General features: G+C 39.5%; 1 protein-coding gene and 3 non-coding genes across 4 annotated transcripts; all 4 read left to right on the top strand.

Moving 5' to 3' along the window:
* The first annotated feature begins 6,836 nt into the window (after nucleotides 1-6,836).
* Nucleotides 6,837-13,285, top strand: nop56 (NOP56 ribonucleoprotein homolog). Its single transcript, XM_030729144.1, has 12 exons — nucleotides 6,837-6,944; nucleotides 7,582-7,671; nucleotides 7,762-7,876; nucleotides 8,325-8,489; nucleotides 8,725-8,923; nucleotides 9,902-10,089; nucleotides 10,559-10,710; nucleotides 10,893-10,993; nucleotides 11,723-11,871; nucleotides 12,085-12,206; nucleotides 12,401-12,523; nucleotides 12,765-13,285. The coding sequence occupies exons 1-12, from the start codon at nucleotides 6,942-6,944 to the stop codon at nucleotides 13,074-13,076; spliced, it is 1,719 nt and encodes a 572-aa protein (XP_030585004.1). The 5' UTR covers nucleotides 6,837-6,941; the 3' UTR covers nucleotides 13,077-13,285.
* LOC115781054 (small nucleolar RNA SNORA51) lies at nucleotides 9,163-9,296 on the top strand. The gene has a single exon (XR_004020046.1). It is a non-coding gene; the product is annotated as a small nucleolar RNA SNORA51 (small nucleolar RNA).
* Nucleotides 10,278-10,407, top strand: LOC115781058 (small nucleolar RNA SNORA26). Its single transcript, XR_004020050.1, has one exon. It is a non-coding gene; the product is annotated as a small nucleolar RNA SNORA26 (small nucleolar RNA).
* On the top strand, nucleotides 12,252-12,319 carry LOC115781053 (small nucleolar RNA SNORD57). Its single transcript, XR_004020045.1, has one exon. It is a non-coding gene; the product is annotated as a small nucleolar RNA SNORD57 (small nucleolar RNA).
* Nucleotides 13,286-13,313: the final 28 nt, after the last annotated feature.

Genomic DNA, 13,313 nt, shown 5'->3' with positions numbered 1-13,313 from the left:
ATATAAAATGAATATGTAGGGTTCACCCTTTATTAATAAGCCTCTGTCTTTGTGTCCTTAGTCATAATTTATCACAGTACACATTTGCAAGACACCTGAAGGATTTTGAGTCTAAAATTGTTGTTACAGCTTTCCTGTGGGTCAAGAACTACAAAACTGAAAAAATAAATAAAATAAAATAAAAAGACTGGGGGAAAAAAAAATGTGAATCAAAATGCAGTAAAGCCCAAAGCAGTGCCATCAAGTTCACCTAAAGTTCAGAGATGTTACGTTTGCAGATTAGTTAGGGTGAATAAGTTCTCCTCTTACACTGCTTCTCCAACCTGTGGGGTACCACAAGGTTTAATCTTGGGTCCATTATTATTGTTCTTTTACAGCCTTCCTTTAGCCTGCATCATTCAATATTTTTCTGCCATTTCTTATCATTTCTATGCTGATGACATTCAACTGTACATGTCTTAACCCTCAGCCTGTCCACCCTAGTTGACCCTTTGTCCCAGATTAGTACTTGGCTCTCCAAAAATTGCCTTATTTTAAACTCCAACAAGACTGAGGCTATGACTATAGCTGTGTATGGTGTAATATCTAATTCCTCTCTGGATCTTGATTCACATATATCTACCTCACATTCCTGTTTTTTTTTTTTTGTTTTTGTTTTTTGTTTAAGGAACATTTCTTTATTGCAAGCTGTAGTCTTCTCTGAACAAGAGAAAATTGTTCATGCATTTGTGTAATTGTGCCTAGATTATTATAATGCCCTATTTACAGGCTTAGAGAAATCCTCTTTCTCACACCTACAAAACACACAAAATATTGCAGCCAGACTTCTAATACACTCTAGCAAGTGACCTTACATTACCTCGATTTTATTCTGCTCCCAGTTGATTTTAGAATTTGTTTGAAAATTCTCATATTTACAGGATTAGCACTAAATGGACAAGCTCCAGACTATATAGTTCAATTTGTTGTTAAATACAGTTCTACTCTGTCTTCACTCAAAAGCTCAAAATCTATTAGTTGTCCCTTGTGAAAGACTGAGAACTTAGGGAGGACAGGGCCTTTCAGTGAGGCTCTGGAACAGTTTACCACTCCAGCTCCATTTAGCCAACTCTGTGGATTTTTTTTTATAAATAACAGTTAAAACTTTTCTGTTTAATCAGGCCTTCTGCTGACATTCTTTTGTTATTTGTGTTTTTATCTATTTTTTAAACACGGTTCTTTATCAATATTAATTTAATTATTGTACAGCACTTTGTGACTTTTTGTCTGTGAAAAGCACTATATAAATAATCTTTACTAAGTTATTTGCTAGAAAAAAATCATTTGATTGACCAATTCTTTATTTGCTACATACAAAAAACATATATAATCTGAGGGGCATCCCACAATACCATGCAAGACAAAGTCTCATGATTAAACACATTATAAAGATACTATTTGATTTTTGACCAGCCTGCTTTTTTCACCCGAAGTGTAATTATTTTTTTATTTCTGTTATCTCACAAAGCCTTTTGCTCTTAAACAATTATTGGGATCATAAACCAATGAGCTAAACAGATGCTGATTGATTTTGTCATCAGGGTAGTCAGCCAACTGACCAATTATTCAGTTATTCAGCTCTAGTTCAGCCTTTCTTGTAACCTGCTTATAACCTGCTTAACCTTCATCAGCATCAACTCCTTTGGGCTGAAGAATGTGATGTGTCCCCCCGTCTTCTCAACCAGCAGCGCCATGAGGCACACCAGCACCACGCAACCAGCCACTGCTCCGCGCATGCTCATTCTATCCTCTCCCCTAGAAATATACACATTGGTACATACAACAGTAAGTTCATACAAAATACAATCTGAGTTTCCACATGAAGGTGACCAACATCTGACATCATATTGCAGCATACATGACTGAGAGCAGAAAAAGAAATACAAGTAATCTGATGATTAGGTAATGCAGAGTCTGGCAAATACATTAGAGATAGAGAGGGAGAAGTGTGGGCATACTTTGGGGCAGAACAACAAACTCCTCCAGAGTCCATATTTACAACCAGCAAGACAGCTCTGTGCACACAGGAGTGGACCAAAGCAGGACATCAAAGACGAGAAAGACCCGGGGGCTGAGAGAGACAGAAGCACAAGAAGCCATAAGTTACTCACGTGCTGTGTCAGCCTCGGTTAGTCGCTCAAGGAAGTGTGCTTTAAAATGAGCAGCACTCCACTGGTCCACTGGTAGTACCAGCTTGTCGCCGTCAGCCTTTATATCATGCCTAAGCTTTTTACTGTCCTCCCTCACATCCGTCCTCAACAAGCTCCTTCATGCACAGTCCTGGAAACACAGACTTTACTCAGGAATGTTTTGTTTTGCTTTGTTTGTAAGGGTAGTACCCTCACCTGCTGTTTATATGTAGGCCTTTGAAAAAACTGACAAATTTACACAATGACAACTAACCCTGTTTGTGTGTGTGTGTGTGTGTGTGTGTATTACACAAACAAAGTTTAAGAACTCAAAGCAGTCATTTCCTCATTTATTTATTCTCACATTAGGAAGTAGATTAAACTAATGCAGTCATAACACATCCCAGAAAAGACAAACTGCTAAGTGACAAGCAAAGCTCAATCTTTATGTGATTTCCATTTGGGTCACTGAGTTAATTATAGAAGAAAAAAAAATGAATTACAGTAAGGCAACAGTCTTTCCAAAGAAGTCAGTCATAAATTCTCTGCTCTAAGTAATCACCTAACACATTCTGACATTTATGACCTGCAGCTAATTTGTTTTTGTGCACATACAGACCCACATGCATCTGTGGCTTGGAAACATCGTGTCTTATTTCCCGCATAGTGGTGAAATATTACCGCAATTTCTTTTTATTTTGTTGTCAGAATACTCAGCAAGAGTGTGCAATTAGAAGTATTGCTTTTGTTTGGTCTGGTTTATTGCAATTCAGGTACAGAGGTAAAGCTTTATGTGTCTTCTCTAGCACTTTATTTAACACCAGCACTGTGACACACAGGCAATTGTTACATTTTTCAGTCACCTAGAGATGGACATTTTCTAATGTGCTATTATGTACGTATATATATATTTTTTTAAATGTAGTGTCTAGTTATTTAGTCTTCTGGATGAATTATGGAAACTGTATAACCTTTATATGTATCATACTATTAAAGAACATGCATATCAGTTTTAAAAGAACCATAAATTATCTAATCTACATTTGAAACTTTTCTTTTTGTAAACCTAATGTGTTGGTAAACAGAGTCAAAAACCATCACAGATGTTTCAGGACTCACTCACTGAGTACTGAATCTGGGACTTTCCCTTTACAGAGGACTTATTTTTCTTGTTTCCAGTGCCATGTTTTTACTCTTGGACTTTAGAGTAGCTTTGCATGAATCACAGTTTAAAATAATCCTTACTCATCTTCTGAAACACATCATTTTAGAGCCTCCCTTTGACCCTCCTGTTATGTTGCAGGTCAAATTGACCAATTTTAAACTTAAACAATCTAAAAAAATATATAGTTAAAAGAAGTTTTACAATGTGAAACGTCTTCTGCTTGACTTAATAAGTGCAATCAACATATAAATGAAAATGGTTAATTTCGCATATTTGCAACTCTCCCTGCATATTTTTATTACATAGACACTGTTCAGGGTCACCTTGACCCGGCAGTCAAAGTGGAGGTTAAAGGGGTCAGAATCACCCACACACACACACACACACACACACACACACACATAGCCATGGAAACCCATTCCATGAAGCTCTCTATGTACTGTTCTTGAGTTAATCTGAAGGCCACGTGAGGTTTAGAGGTCTGTACAGATTGACTCTGCAGAAAATTGCTGCTGGCCCTGCTCTGTCATTTTATGTGGCCTACCACTTCATGGCTCAGTTGCTGTTGTTCGCAATCGTTTCCACTTTGTTAAAATACCACTAACAGTTGACTGGAATGTTTAGTGGTGAGGAAATTTCATGACTGTGCAGGTGGCATCCTATCACAGTACCACACTAGAATTCACTGAGCTCCTGAGAGCGGCCCGTTCTTTCACAAATGTTTGAAGTAGCAGTCTGCATGCCTAGATGCTTGGTTTTATACACCTGTGGACATGGAAGTGATTGGAACAGCTGAATTTAATGATTTGGATGATTGAGTGAATATTTTTGGCAATATAGTGTACATCAGGCAAAACGGTCTGCAGAAGACATAATAAAGACAGTTCCAGGGCCCACTAGGATGTCAGTGATTCATGTGGCAGACATCAAGTCAGCTTTTGAGCTGGTCATGCCCAACTCAATACAGAAAATCATTCTTGAAATGACCAATCGGGAAGGAAGGCACGTTTTGGAGGAGAAGTGGATATTTGGGGGGTCCTCATCTTGGCTGTGGGATACTGAGACAGGCAGGGCTTTATTTAGTGCAGCAATGTCTGTGGAGACTTTTCATATTTTCTCCAGTGTAATCTGATTTGATAATCAAGAGACAAGGGCTGTCAGACAGAGACAAGCTGTCAGCTATTAGGACAGATTGAGACAAGTGGTTAGAGCAACTTCCACTGCTCTATAAACTAGGTCCTAATGTCACAGTGGATGAAAGGCTAGTGGCATTCAGAGGTGGCTTTCAAACCAGCTAAATAAATACATAAATGTTCATTCGTGGTTTGAAAACAGTACTTTAAAAAAGTTCATTTTCAATATAAATCCTATTGACTCATTTGTCTTGATTTTGAGTCACTGGGTTAATTTGCCCCTAAACAGGTGTTAATTGATAAAAATCACTCCGTAAAAAGAAAGAAAGAAATCAAAATGTAAACTAAGATCTTAAAAAAAAAAAATCAATGTTGTGCATATATGTAGGTCTTTCCAATCTACATTTAAAAAGGATTTTTTATGAAAAACGAGTTGAATTATGATCCCTGAGGAGTAAAGAACACCATTGCACTAAATATTGATTGAGCTGGTCAGTAATGGAGTTAATAATGAAATATGAACAATGTTTATTGGAAATTTTAGGTTTCTGACACTTTTGGATAATTAAAACATGGCCCGAGTCAAACTGAGCCAGAACATCATTGCTGTTCCTGACAAACAAACACATGAGGAGCGTTAAGCCAGCTTTGGTCTCTGTATGAAGTCAGAGAGCAAAGCTGGCTTAACCCTCCTCTTGTGTTTCAAGCCCGAGCTTTTGACACAGAAGGATTACATAAATTCAGCTAGCACCATCATTTTTTTGGACAATGTTTAAATATTTGCAATTTAGCTGCTGATCACCCCAATCATGGATTTAAAAAAAAAAAAAAAAAAAAAAGCTGATTGACGTGCAGGCTTTGAGCTTTTTTTCAAGAGGTTCAACAAAATCATTTCATTAATTGTTTAGGATCAAAGGTAACTGGAAGGTTCACTGACAAGCAATTTCCTGCTCCATTGATATTTCATGACAAATTAAGCAGATGAAAGATCCAGAGTTAATTCCAAGTGATGAATTTATATTTGGTAGTTTGTGACAGGAACTCTCAATAAGAGGTCCAAAGAGATGCTGATTCAAGTGAAGGAGGCTAAAGTAGAATAAAAAGAAATCTTTGGACAGATGAAACTAAGTTTATGGTGGTGTTATGACATGAGCATGTGAGGCTGCTACTGGGACTGGGTTACTAGTGTTTGTTAATGATGTGACTGCTGATGAAAGTAGCTGGATGAATTCTGAAGTATGCAGGTTTATACTTTCTTCTCAACCTAATAGAGCATGTTTTTTCAGTTATGACATGCAAATCTGAATGCAGACAGACCCATAAACAAGCAGCAACTGCAAATGGCTGCAGTAGGCCTGGCAGAGGCCTGACCATATGTTCTAGACTTCAGACGAATCTTAAAATGATTTTTCATTCAAGTATTAAAAAAAAACTTTAAATTTAAAATGATGCTATTTTCTCCAGTTAATTTTGGGCCTAAAAATTACTAACTCCTAAACAATTAATGTCATGCTTTTGTTAAACCCGTTTAATTAAAGCTGAAAATCTGAACTTCAAAGCACACATTCGTTGTGTGATTTGAAATGCTCTGTGGTGGTGTGTAGAAGCAAAACTACAAGCTTTGTGTTTTTGTCCAACAACTTATGGACTTCTATGAAACTTTGGCCATGAATGGAGTTGTAGCAATACATAATGACAGAATATAATAAAAGCATAATAGGTTCACAATATTGTGTGCTCACAAAACTAAAATAAATACATACAAAAATGTCCTGTTTTATTGTTTGAGACTTTCACAGTGTTGTCTTTGTAACTTCTATTCTGAACAAGTTAAATATACGCCTTATAAATACCCTTTATTTTATAATAATTGCAAAAACTAAATGTAACACTAAAATTAAACATTTTAAAACAGAAAAAAAAAAAGAAACAAAACATCCACTCTGGGAAGTAAAGCAAAACAAAACAAACAAAAAACAAAACAAAACAAAAAGTCAAAACAAAATGAAAAACAAATTAAAAATACAGAATTATAACTTATACGTCTGTGTCATAAACGTCTTGTCGTACCATCAATAAGCCATCATGTGCTCTTGTACAGTCCAACAATTAACCAGACACACAAGTGGCCCACTCACTTTATTGTTTTTGCTTGTTTTGCCCCCTCCTACCTTTTCTCACTGTGTAAACACGCTGCTTTAGAAAAAGGCTAAAATACATTTTGTGACGTATTTACACCACAGTTAGCTGCGAGCATAAATAAGAGCACGAACCTTAGAATTTCATTTTTGCTTCTTCAGTACAGGAAATTAGATGACGCAAATTGACGTTTTCTCGGTCTCGCGGTGTTAGGACTAGTATCGCGGGACTTTGGGCGCAGCCGCACTTCGTTGCAGCTTGTGGACGCAGTCTTTTAGTTGAGGTGAAGTAGCGCAGCACACGCGGCTCGTGTGCTGCTGAAGAGATTTTCCAATCATGGTAAGTTGACTGGGGCTGGGTATTCAGTGTTAATACCAAATTTTTCCTTATATAATACAGCTTAAGGCTGACTGCAGTTAGCTGTTAATAGAAATGTTGTAATTCAGCTCACTTTTGTCGAGTTAAAGGCCTTTCAGCATTTGGGGGGGGGGAGCAGAGCAGATCTGCTACCAACATTAGCTGGAAAACTGTGCTTTATTATAAAGACTTAAATTGCCGCTATTGACAAATGAGGCAGCTGTGTTTGTCGCAGTCGCACCAGAAATGCTGGTATATTGACACTGCTGTGGCTGGTGCTGTAGGTTTTTCAGGGCTGTTAGCATCAGTTAGCTTTTAGCACGTCACACGCGGGCCCGTTACACGTGGGTTAGTCAAGACGACGACGTGGTTACGTGCAAAAGTTACGAACAAGCATTGGTTACTAAAGTAGGACACTAAAAAAATAAAATAAATAAATAATAAAAACTATTAAGTGTGAAATTGCAGTCCTGGCCTGAAAATTGCCCGAAAATGAGGTTATCTTGTGTCTCGATGGTCACCACGTGGAGAACACTTAAATCTGAATGTCAAGCTTTTAAAAAACATAATATTCTGCTGAAGTGTATCTAACTCAGTCATGCACGATCGCCTTCCCCAGGTGTTGTTGCACGTGTTGTTCGAGCATGCGGCGGGCTATGCGCTGTTCGCCGTCAAAGAAGTGGAGGAGATCGGCATGCTGCTGCCCCAGGTGCGTCCCCTTCCCTCACTGCAATGTACTCCTTTTTGTGATCTTTAAGCAGAGCGGTGATAACTGTTTTATTTTGTGTGTCTCTCTCAGGTAGAGGAGAGCGTGCTGAGCCTCGGAAAGTTTAACAGCATGGTGAGCTTGGCTGCATTCTTCCCCTTCAAGTCGGCCCAGGCCGCCCTGGAGAACATGAATGCCATCTCTGAAGGCACGTATTCTCACACACACATAAATATATATCTATCTATATATCTTTTTTTTTTTTTTTTTTTTTTTAAATCAGTCCTATGTAAAATGTTCCTCAGCTGTAATGATGTCTTATAATCTGTCAATCCACTGAGTTTTTGTGCTGACAGTTTAATATCAACCCTGAACATCTGAGGAACATCTTCTGATGATTTGATATTGACAGTGGAAAATGTAGATTGATTTATTTAATTTGTCATTTATATTCAGTAATTCTTGACATCAGCTAAAATAATTGGATATTTTATAAACCAGTCCAATCAATGATGATCACATCACAGTAGTCACTGTTGCATCTTTTAGATGTTTTTTGTTCTGTTTTGTGTTGTTTTTTTTGTTTTTTTTCTCAAATCCTTACTTGCATCTCATCCATGTGCTGATAGATAAAATTTTCTTCCATCCTTTTGCAGGTGTGGTTCATGCTGATCTGAAGCTGTTCTTAGAGACCAATCTGCCCCGATCTGGGAAGAAAAAGTCTGTGTTGGGGGTTTCTGATGCCAAGATCGGAGCAGCTTTACAAGAAGAATTTAGCATTTCAATCCAGACTGGTGGGGTGGTGGCTGAGATCACCAGAGGTGAGGAGAGAGTTTCTTTGAGTTGTGTTAGGAAGCTCACTGGAGCTCATGCTAAACTTTTTCTGAATGCCAGTGTGTTTAAAAATAATGTGGACTGTTGTGATGTGAGTTTGTGATCCTGAAACTCATGAAGGTTCATACTGAAAATCTGAACAGCCACTGGGCGTGCACTTCCCTGCTAGTTTTTTTTTTTTTCCTCCTCCCCTCAACAAACCATCTTGTTCTGTCCTGTCAGGTGTGCGTCTGCACTTCCACTCGCTGGTGAAAGGTCTGACTGCCCTGGCAGCCTCTAAGGCACAGCTGGGTCTTGGTCACAGCTACTCCAGAGCCAAAGTCAAGTTTAATGTCAACAGGGCAGACAACATGATCATCCAGTCCATTGCTCTGTTGGATCAGCTGGACAAAGACATCAACACATTCTCCATGCGTGTCCGGTAGGATATTCTCATCACAGTAAAACTACAAGTTGAATTTTTGCATAAAATTCAACTCTGAATATTGAGTTTTTCTCTCGTGTATGTCAGCATTGTAGTCCATCTTGAGTGGGAACAGCAGTGGTGTGTTGAGTGCATGCTAAGGTTCCTGACTGCTTTTTAATCTCTAGTTTTGCAGTTTCTGTGTTGACAGATTTACATCAGGCTTTTTGTAGTTAAGGTATCCCTCATCTTGGAGCATCCTCCTAATGCTTACCACAGACAGCACACCCCAGAGTGCTGGCTGTATAGAAACGGGAGGTAGATCAGTTACTCCTAACACTTGCTCTGCCAGCTACTGTCTGGTTTGGCAACACTGTTGGGTGGGACATCTTGTCTTGTGCATTTACTAGCTCACCATGTTTGGGGTGTAATGGCATGTGTTAATTTTGGTATGAAATGTCTTCAGGTCAGTAGCAGCTTATGTAAACTGTCAGAAGTGTTTATGTTGATACGCTTATGCCCCCAGAACAAGAAAATCTATAGAGTGCAAGATCATCTAGAACATTTAGGCAGCAGTTACTGTCTAACTGTAAAAGCTGCAGGGTTTTCCAACTAATACAGGACATGTCTTGATTTAAAGAAAGGCTGTTACTTTGTGTAATTTCTACAGGTGAAATTGCATGGCTGTCTTCAGTTTTAGTTAGAACTATATTGTGCCATCTTAATGGACATTTTCATTTTATACTTGAGCATAAACTGCTCAAATTTTTACTTATCGACAGCGCAGCATTTTACTTGCTTTGGGACAGTAGAAATTGCAGGCATTTAGACAACTTTTTTCTGCGATACAGCCCATCAATGAATGAATTCATTTCATCTTAAACTTCACGTACCATTACGCCCATCAATTTGTGTTGTATTTGCCAAAGTTTGTAGCTTAAACTGTCTGCATTTCACAGTGAATAATTAAGTCTTAACACTCTTATTTGTCTGCAGTGAATGGTATGGCTACCACTTCCCAGAACTCATCAAAATTGTGTCCGACAACTCGATGTACTGCCGCCTGGCTCAGCTCATTGGCAACAGGAAGGAGCTGTCAGAGGAGAGCCTTGAAAGCCTAGAGGAGGTGGTGATGGACAGTGCCAAGGCTCAGGCCATCCTGGATGCAGCACGCTCATCTATGGGTCAGTACCCCATATATTCAGAGTATATGCTGTATAATTTCTCAGACGCACCTTGTCTGGGTAAAAGTAGCTTGCATGTGAGCGAATATGCCTGCTTGATAAAGTTAACCTACTTCATGCCGTATTTTGACACCTGTTCATGTTCATAATGTACATTAAGAGATTTGTTTCAGTCTTAAATCCACATTGTGCCCCTTTTTTGCCCACTCTGGACCACAAGTGTCCTTGGTGTCTAACACAGGGGGGTAGAGTAGCACTCTCATAAACCTGTAGTGAAGGCATGCATCCTCACTGCGGATCCTGTCGGGAGAAACAACCTCATATTTAGTGCATATACTGGTTTAAAATGTTTGTAAATGCACCTGCTGAAGACCTTAAGCTCTGTAGATTTGTACCTCTGCTGAACACCACCTGTTTGTTTTTTTGTTTTTTTTTTTTTTTCTTCTTCCTCCCTTCCTTCCTTCCTCAGGTATGGATATCTCCCCCATTGACCTGATCAACATAGAGAGGTTTTCGAATCGTGTCGTGTCTCTGGCTGCCTACCGACTGGAGCTGCAGGAGTATCTGCGCTCTAAGATGAGCCAAGTGGCTCCAAACCTTGCAGCCTTGATTGGAGAAGTGGTGAGTTGAAGTTTTATTTTTAAATCTAACACACATGGACCAATGATGTTATACCAAAATCTGTCAATCCCCTGAACCAGAGTGTTGAGAAATGTATTCGGTGCTGATGGTCCTCATACTGTGTCCGTCCATTATCAAAATTGTGATCTGAGTGAGACCGTAACAGATTTTCTTATGTTTAGGTTGGAGCACGTCTGATCTCCCATGCTGGCAGTTTGACCAACCTTGCCAAGTACCCAGCATCCACCGTTCAGATTTTGGGAGCAGAGAAGGCCCTGTTCAGGTACTGGGGCACCCCCTCCCTGCTGGGGAAAGAAGTGGTTGCAGTGATGGCAGGGCTGGGCTGGAGCAGAGCAGGGTGACTGGAGGAGACATGAATTGATAGTCTCCTCTGGAGTGATCCCTCTTGCCCAAATGCACACCCACAGTCTGAGCAGCCACTCACAGCACAGAGGTAGAACCTTGACTAAGACTACAAAATGTTTGCATTGTTTTCACTTTTAGACTTTTTTGATGGTAAATTTCGGAGACACTTTGTGCTGCTGTTTGAACAAATTGTATTTTCTAATACAAACCCCCTAGTTAACCATTTCAGACTAGGTGTGACAGCGACAGCCAAAATGTAATGGATATCTTTGCATTTACCTGCAGTCTGTGTCCAAGTAGTTGTGAAGTTGGAAATTGTTTAAATTCCTTTAAAGAAGTGGCCTCTAATCTTATGTTTTCTAAGTTTCTCCACAAGAGGGAGCTGTTAAGTTGCTGTCATTCTAGTCCTGTATATTAACCTGTACACTGCCCATTTGCAATTGGATGATGTGGCTGAACTTATTTCAGTGGTAGTTGTCCTTATTGATGAACTGCATGTTAACCCTGGTCATTTAAGGTTAGGTCAGTAGATGTGAGTAGAATAATGTGGTGTGTGTGGATCTCTGTACAGAGCCTCTAATCAATAGATCATAGTCAATAGATCAAACTGTTCATCCTGAATGTGAAAGCAGCTCTATTTTCACAGAGCTCTCAAGACACGTGGAAACACCCCCAAGTACGGCCTCATTTTCCACTCAACTTTCATTGGACGTGCTGCTGCCAAGAACAAAGGCCGCATCTCCAGATATCTGGCGAACAAGTGTACCATCGCCTCGCGTATCGACTGCTTCTCGGGTGAGTGGCATTTCATGTGGCTGCATTAGCATACATTTCATGTGGCGTAATTGCAGTGATGCTCACATTTTTCGTCAACAGTATTCAGCCTTCAGGTTGATGTTGAGAAGCTTTCTCCTGAGCAGAGCCACATGTCTTTTAGAGACACTGATGAGCCCTTTTTAATCCCCTGATGGCTTTGTATTGGGCTGAAGTTTGCTCTTTTTCTTACAGATGTGCCCACAAACGTGTTTGGCGACAAGCTGCGTGAACAGGTAGAAGAACGTCTGTCTTTCTATGAGACCGGCGAGGTACCACGGAAAAATGTGGACGTCATGAAGGAGGCTGTCAAAGAGGTTAGCTTGGTTTAAAAATGTTTGATTCATTCAATTTTTACATGCTGTGAGTGATGAGACGTCTTTCCCTGACATCTCAGTGAGGGTAAAAGCTGATTTAATGAGCCTGATGCAGCTTAAAAGAATACCTGTGGGGGAAAAGCCTCATGGTTTTTACCCTGATTGTAATCACGTTTTGTTTTTCTTCATTTTAGGCTACTGATGTTGCAGCCGAGATCAAACGCAAACTAGAGAAGAAGGAAAAGAAACGTAAGAAGCGTGAGAAAAAGTTGCAAGAAGAGCTTCCAGAAAATGGAGCAGCTAACGGTGAAGCAGAGGTAAGCTTTGTTTTACCGTGTGGTAGCGCATGTTACGATTTGAGATGAGACCCCAAACGTGGTCTTTTCTCAGTGTACGGCATGCTAGATCATTATGACTCCGAACCATTGGCTGGTCCTAATCAATGGGCTTGATCACTGAAGAGAGTCACACATTAAATCTTTTTCAGGATTAGGCTTCCAAGCATAAAAGTAGATTCTGTGCTCTAACTTTTTTTTTTTTTTTTTTTTTTTGGTGAAGGTGGAGAATGGAGAAGAGGACACCACTCTGGTTAAGAAGAAGAAAAAGAAGAAACAAGCAGCTGAGATGGAGGTGGAAGCAGAGGAGACCCCTGCTGGAGAAAATGAGGACGAGCCTTCAGCCAAGAAGAAAAAGAAACGAAAAGCTGAGTCAGAGGAAGCAGAGGAGGCTGCAGCTGCTGAGGATGGTGCTGAGGAAACTGATACTCCAGCTAAGAAGAAGAAGAAACAAAAAAGTGAAGTTATGGAGCAAGAAGAGACCCCAGAAACACCTGTGACTAAAAAGAAAAAGAAAAAGGAAGCAGCAGAGTAAGGATGGAATGGACAAAGACATTTTTGTGTACAGTTTTTTTTTTTTTCCCCCAAATAACCCTTATCAGGCTTGTTCGTCAGCTGCTTTATGTTGTACTGTCTGGTATTTTTGTAACCTTAGTCTGTTATTTTGCAAATCAATGCTTATAACTGTGCCTTGAAGTCGGTAGGATTTACCTGTACTTCTGAAAATAAATTGAGCTTTTTTTTTATCAAAAACATTTGTTTTTGAATCACT

Source organism: Archocentrus centrarchus, chromosome 5, assembly GCF_007364275.1.
Source record: "Archocentrus centrarchus isolate MPI-CPG fArcCen1 chromosome 5, fArcCen1, whole genome shotgun sequence".
NCBI classification, from domain to species: Eukaryota; Metazoa; Chordata; class Actinopteri; order Cichliformes; family Cichlidae; genus Archocentrus; species Archocentrus centrarchus.
This window is presented reverse-complemented; position numbering and strand designations above follow the sequence as displayed.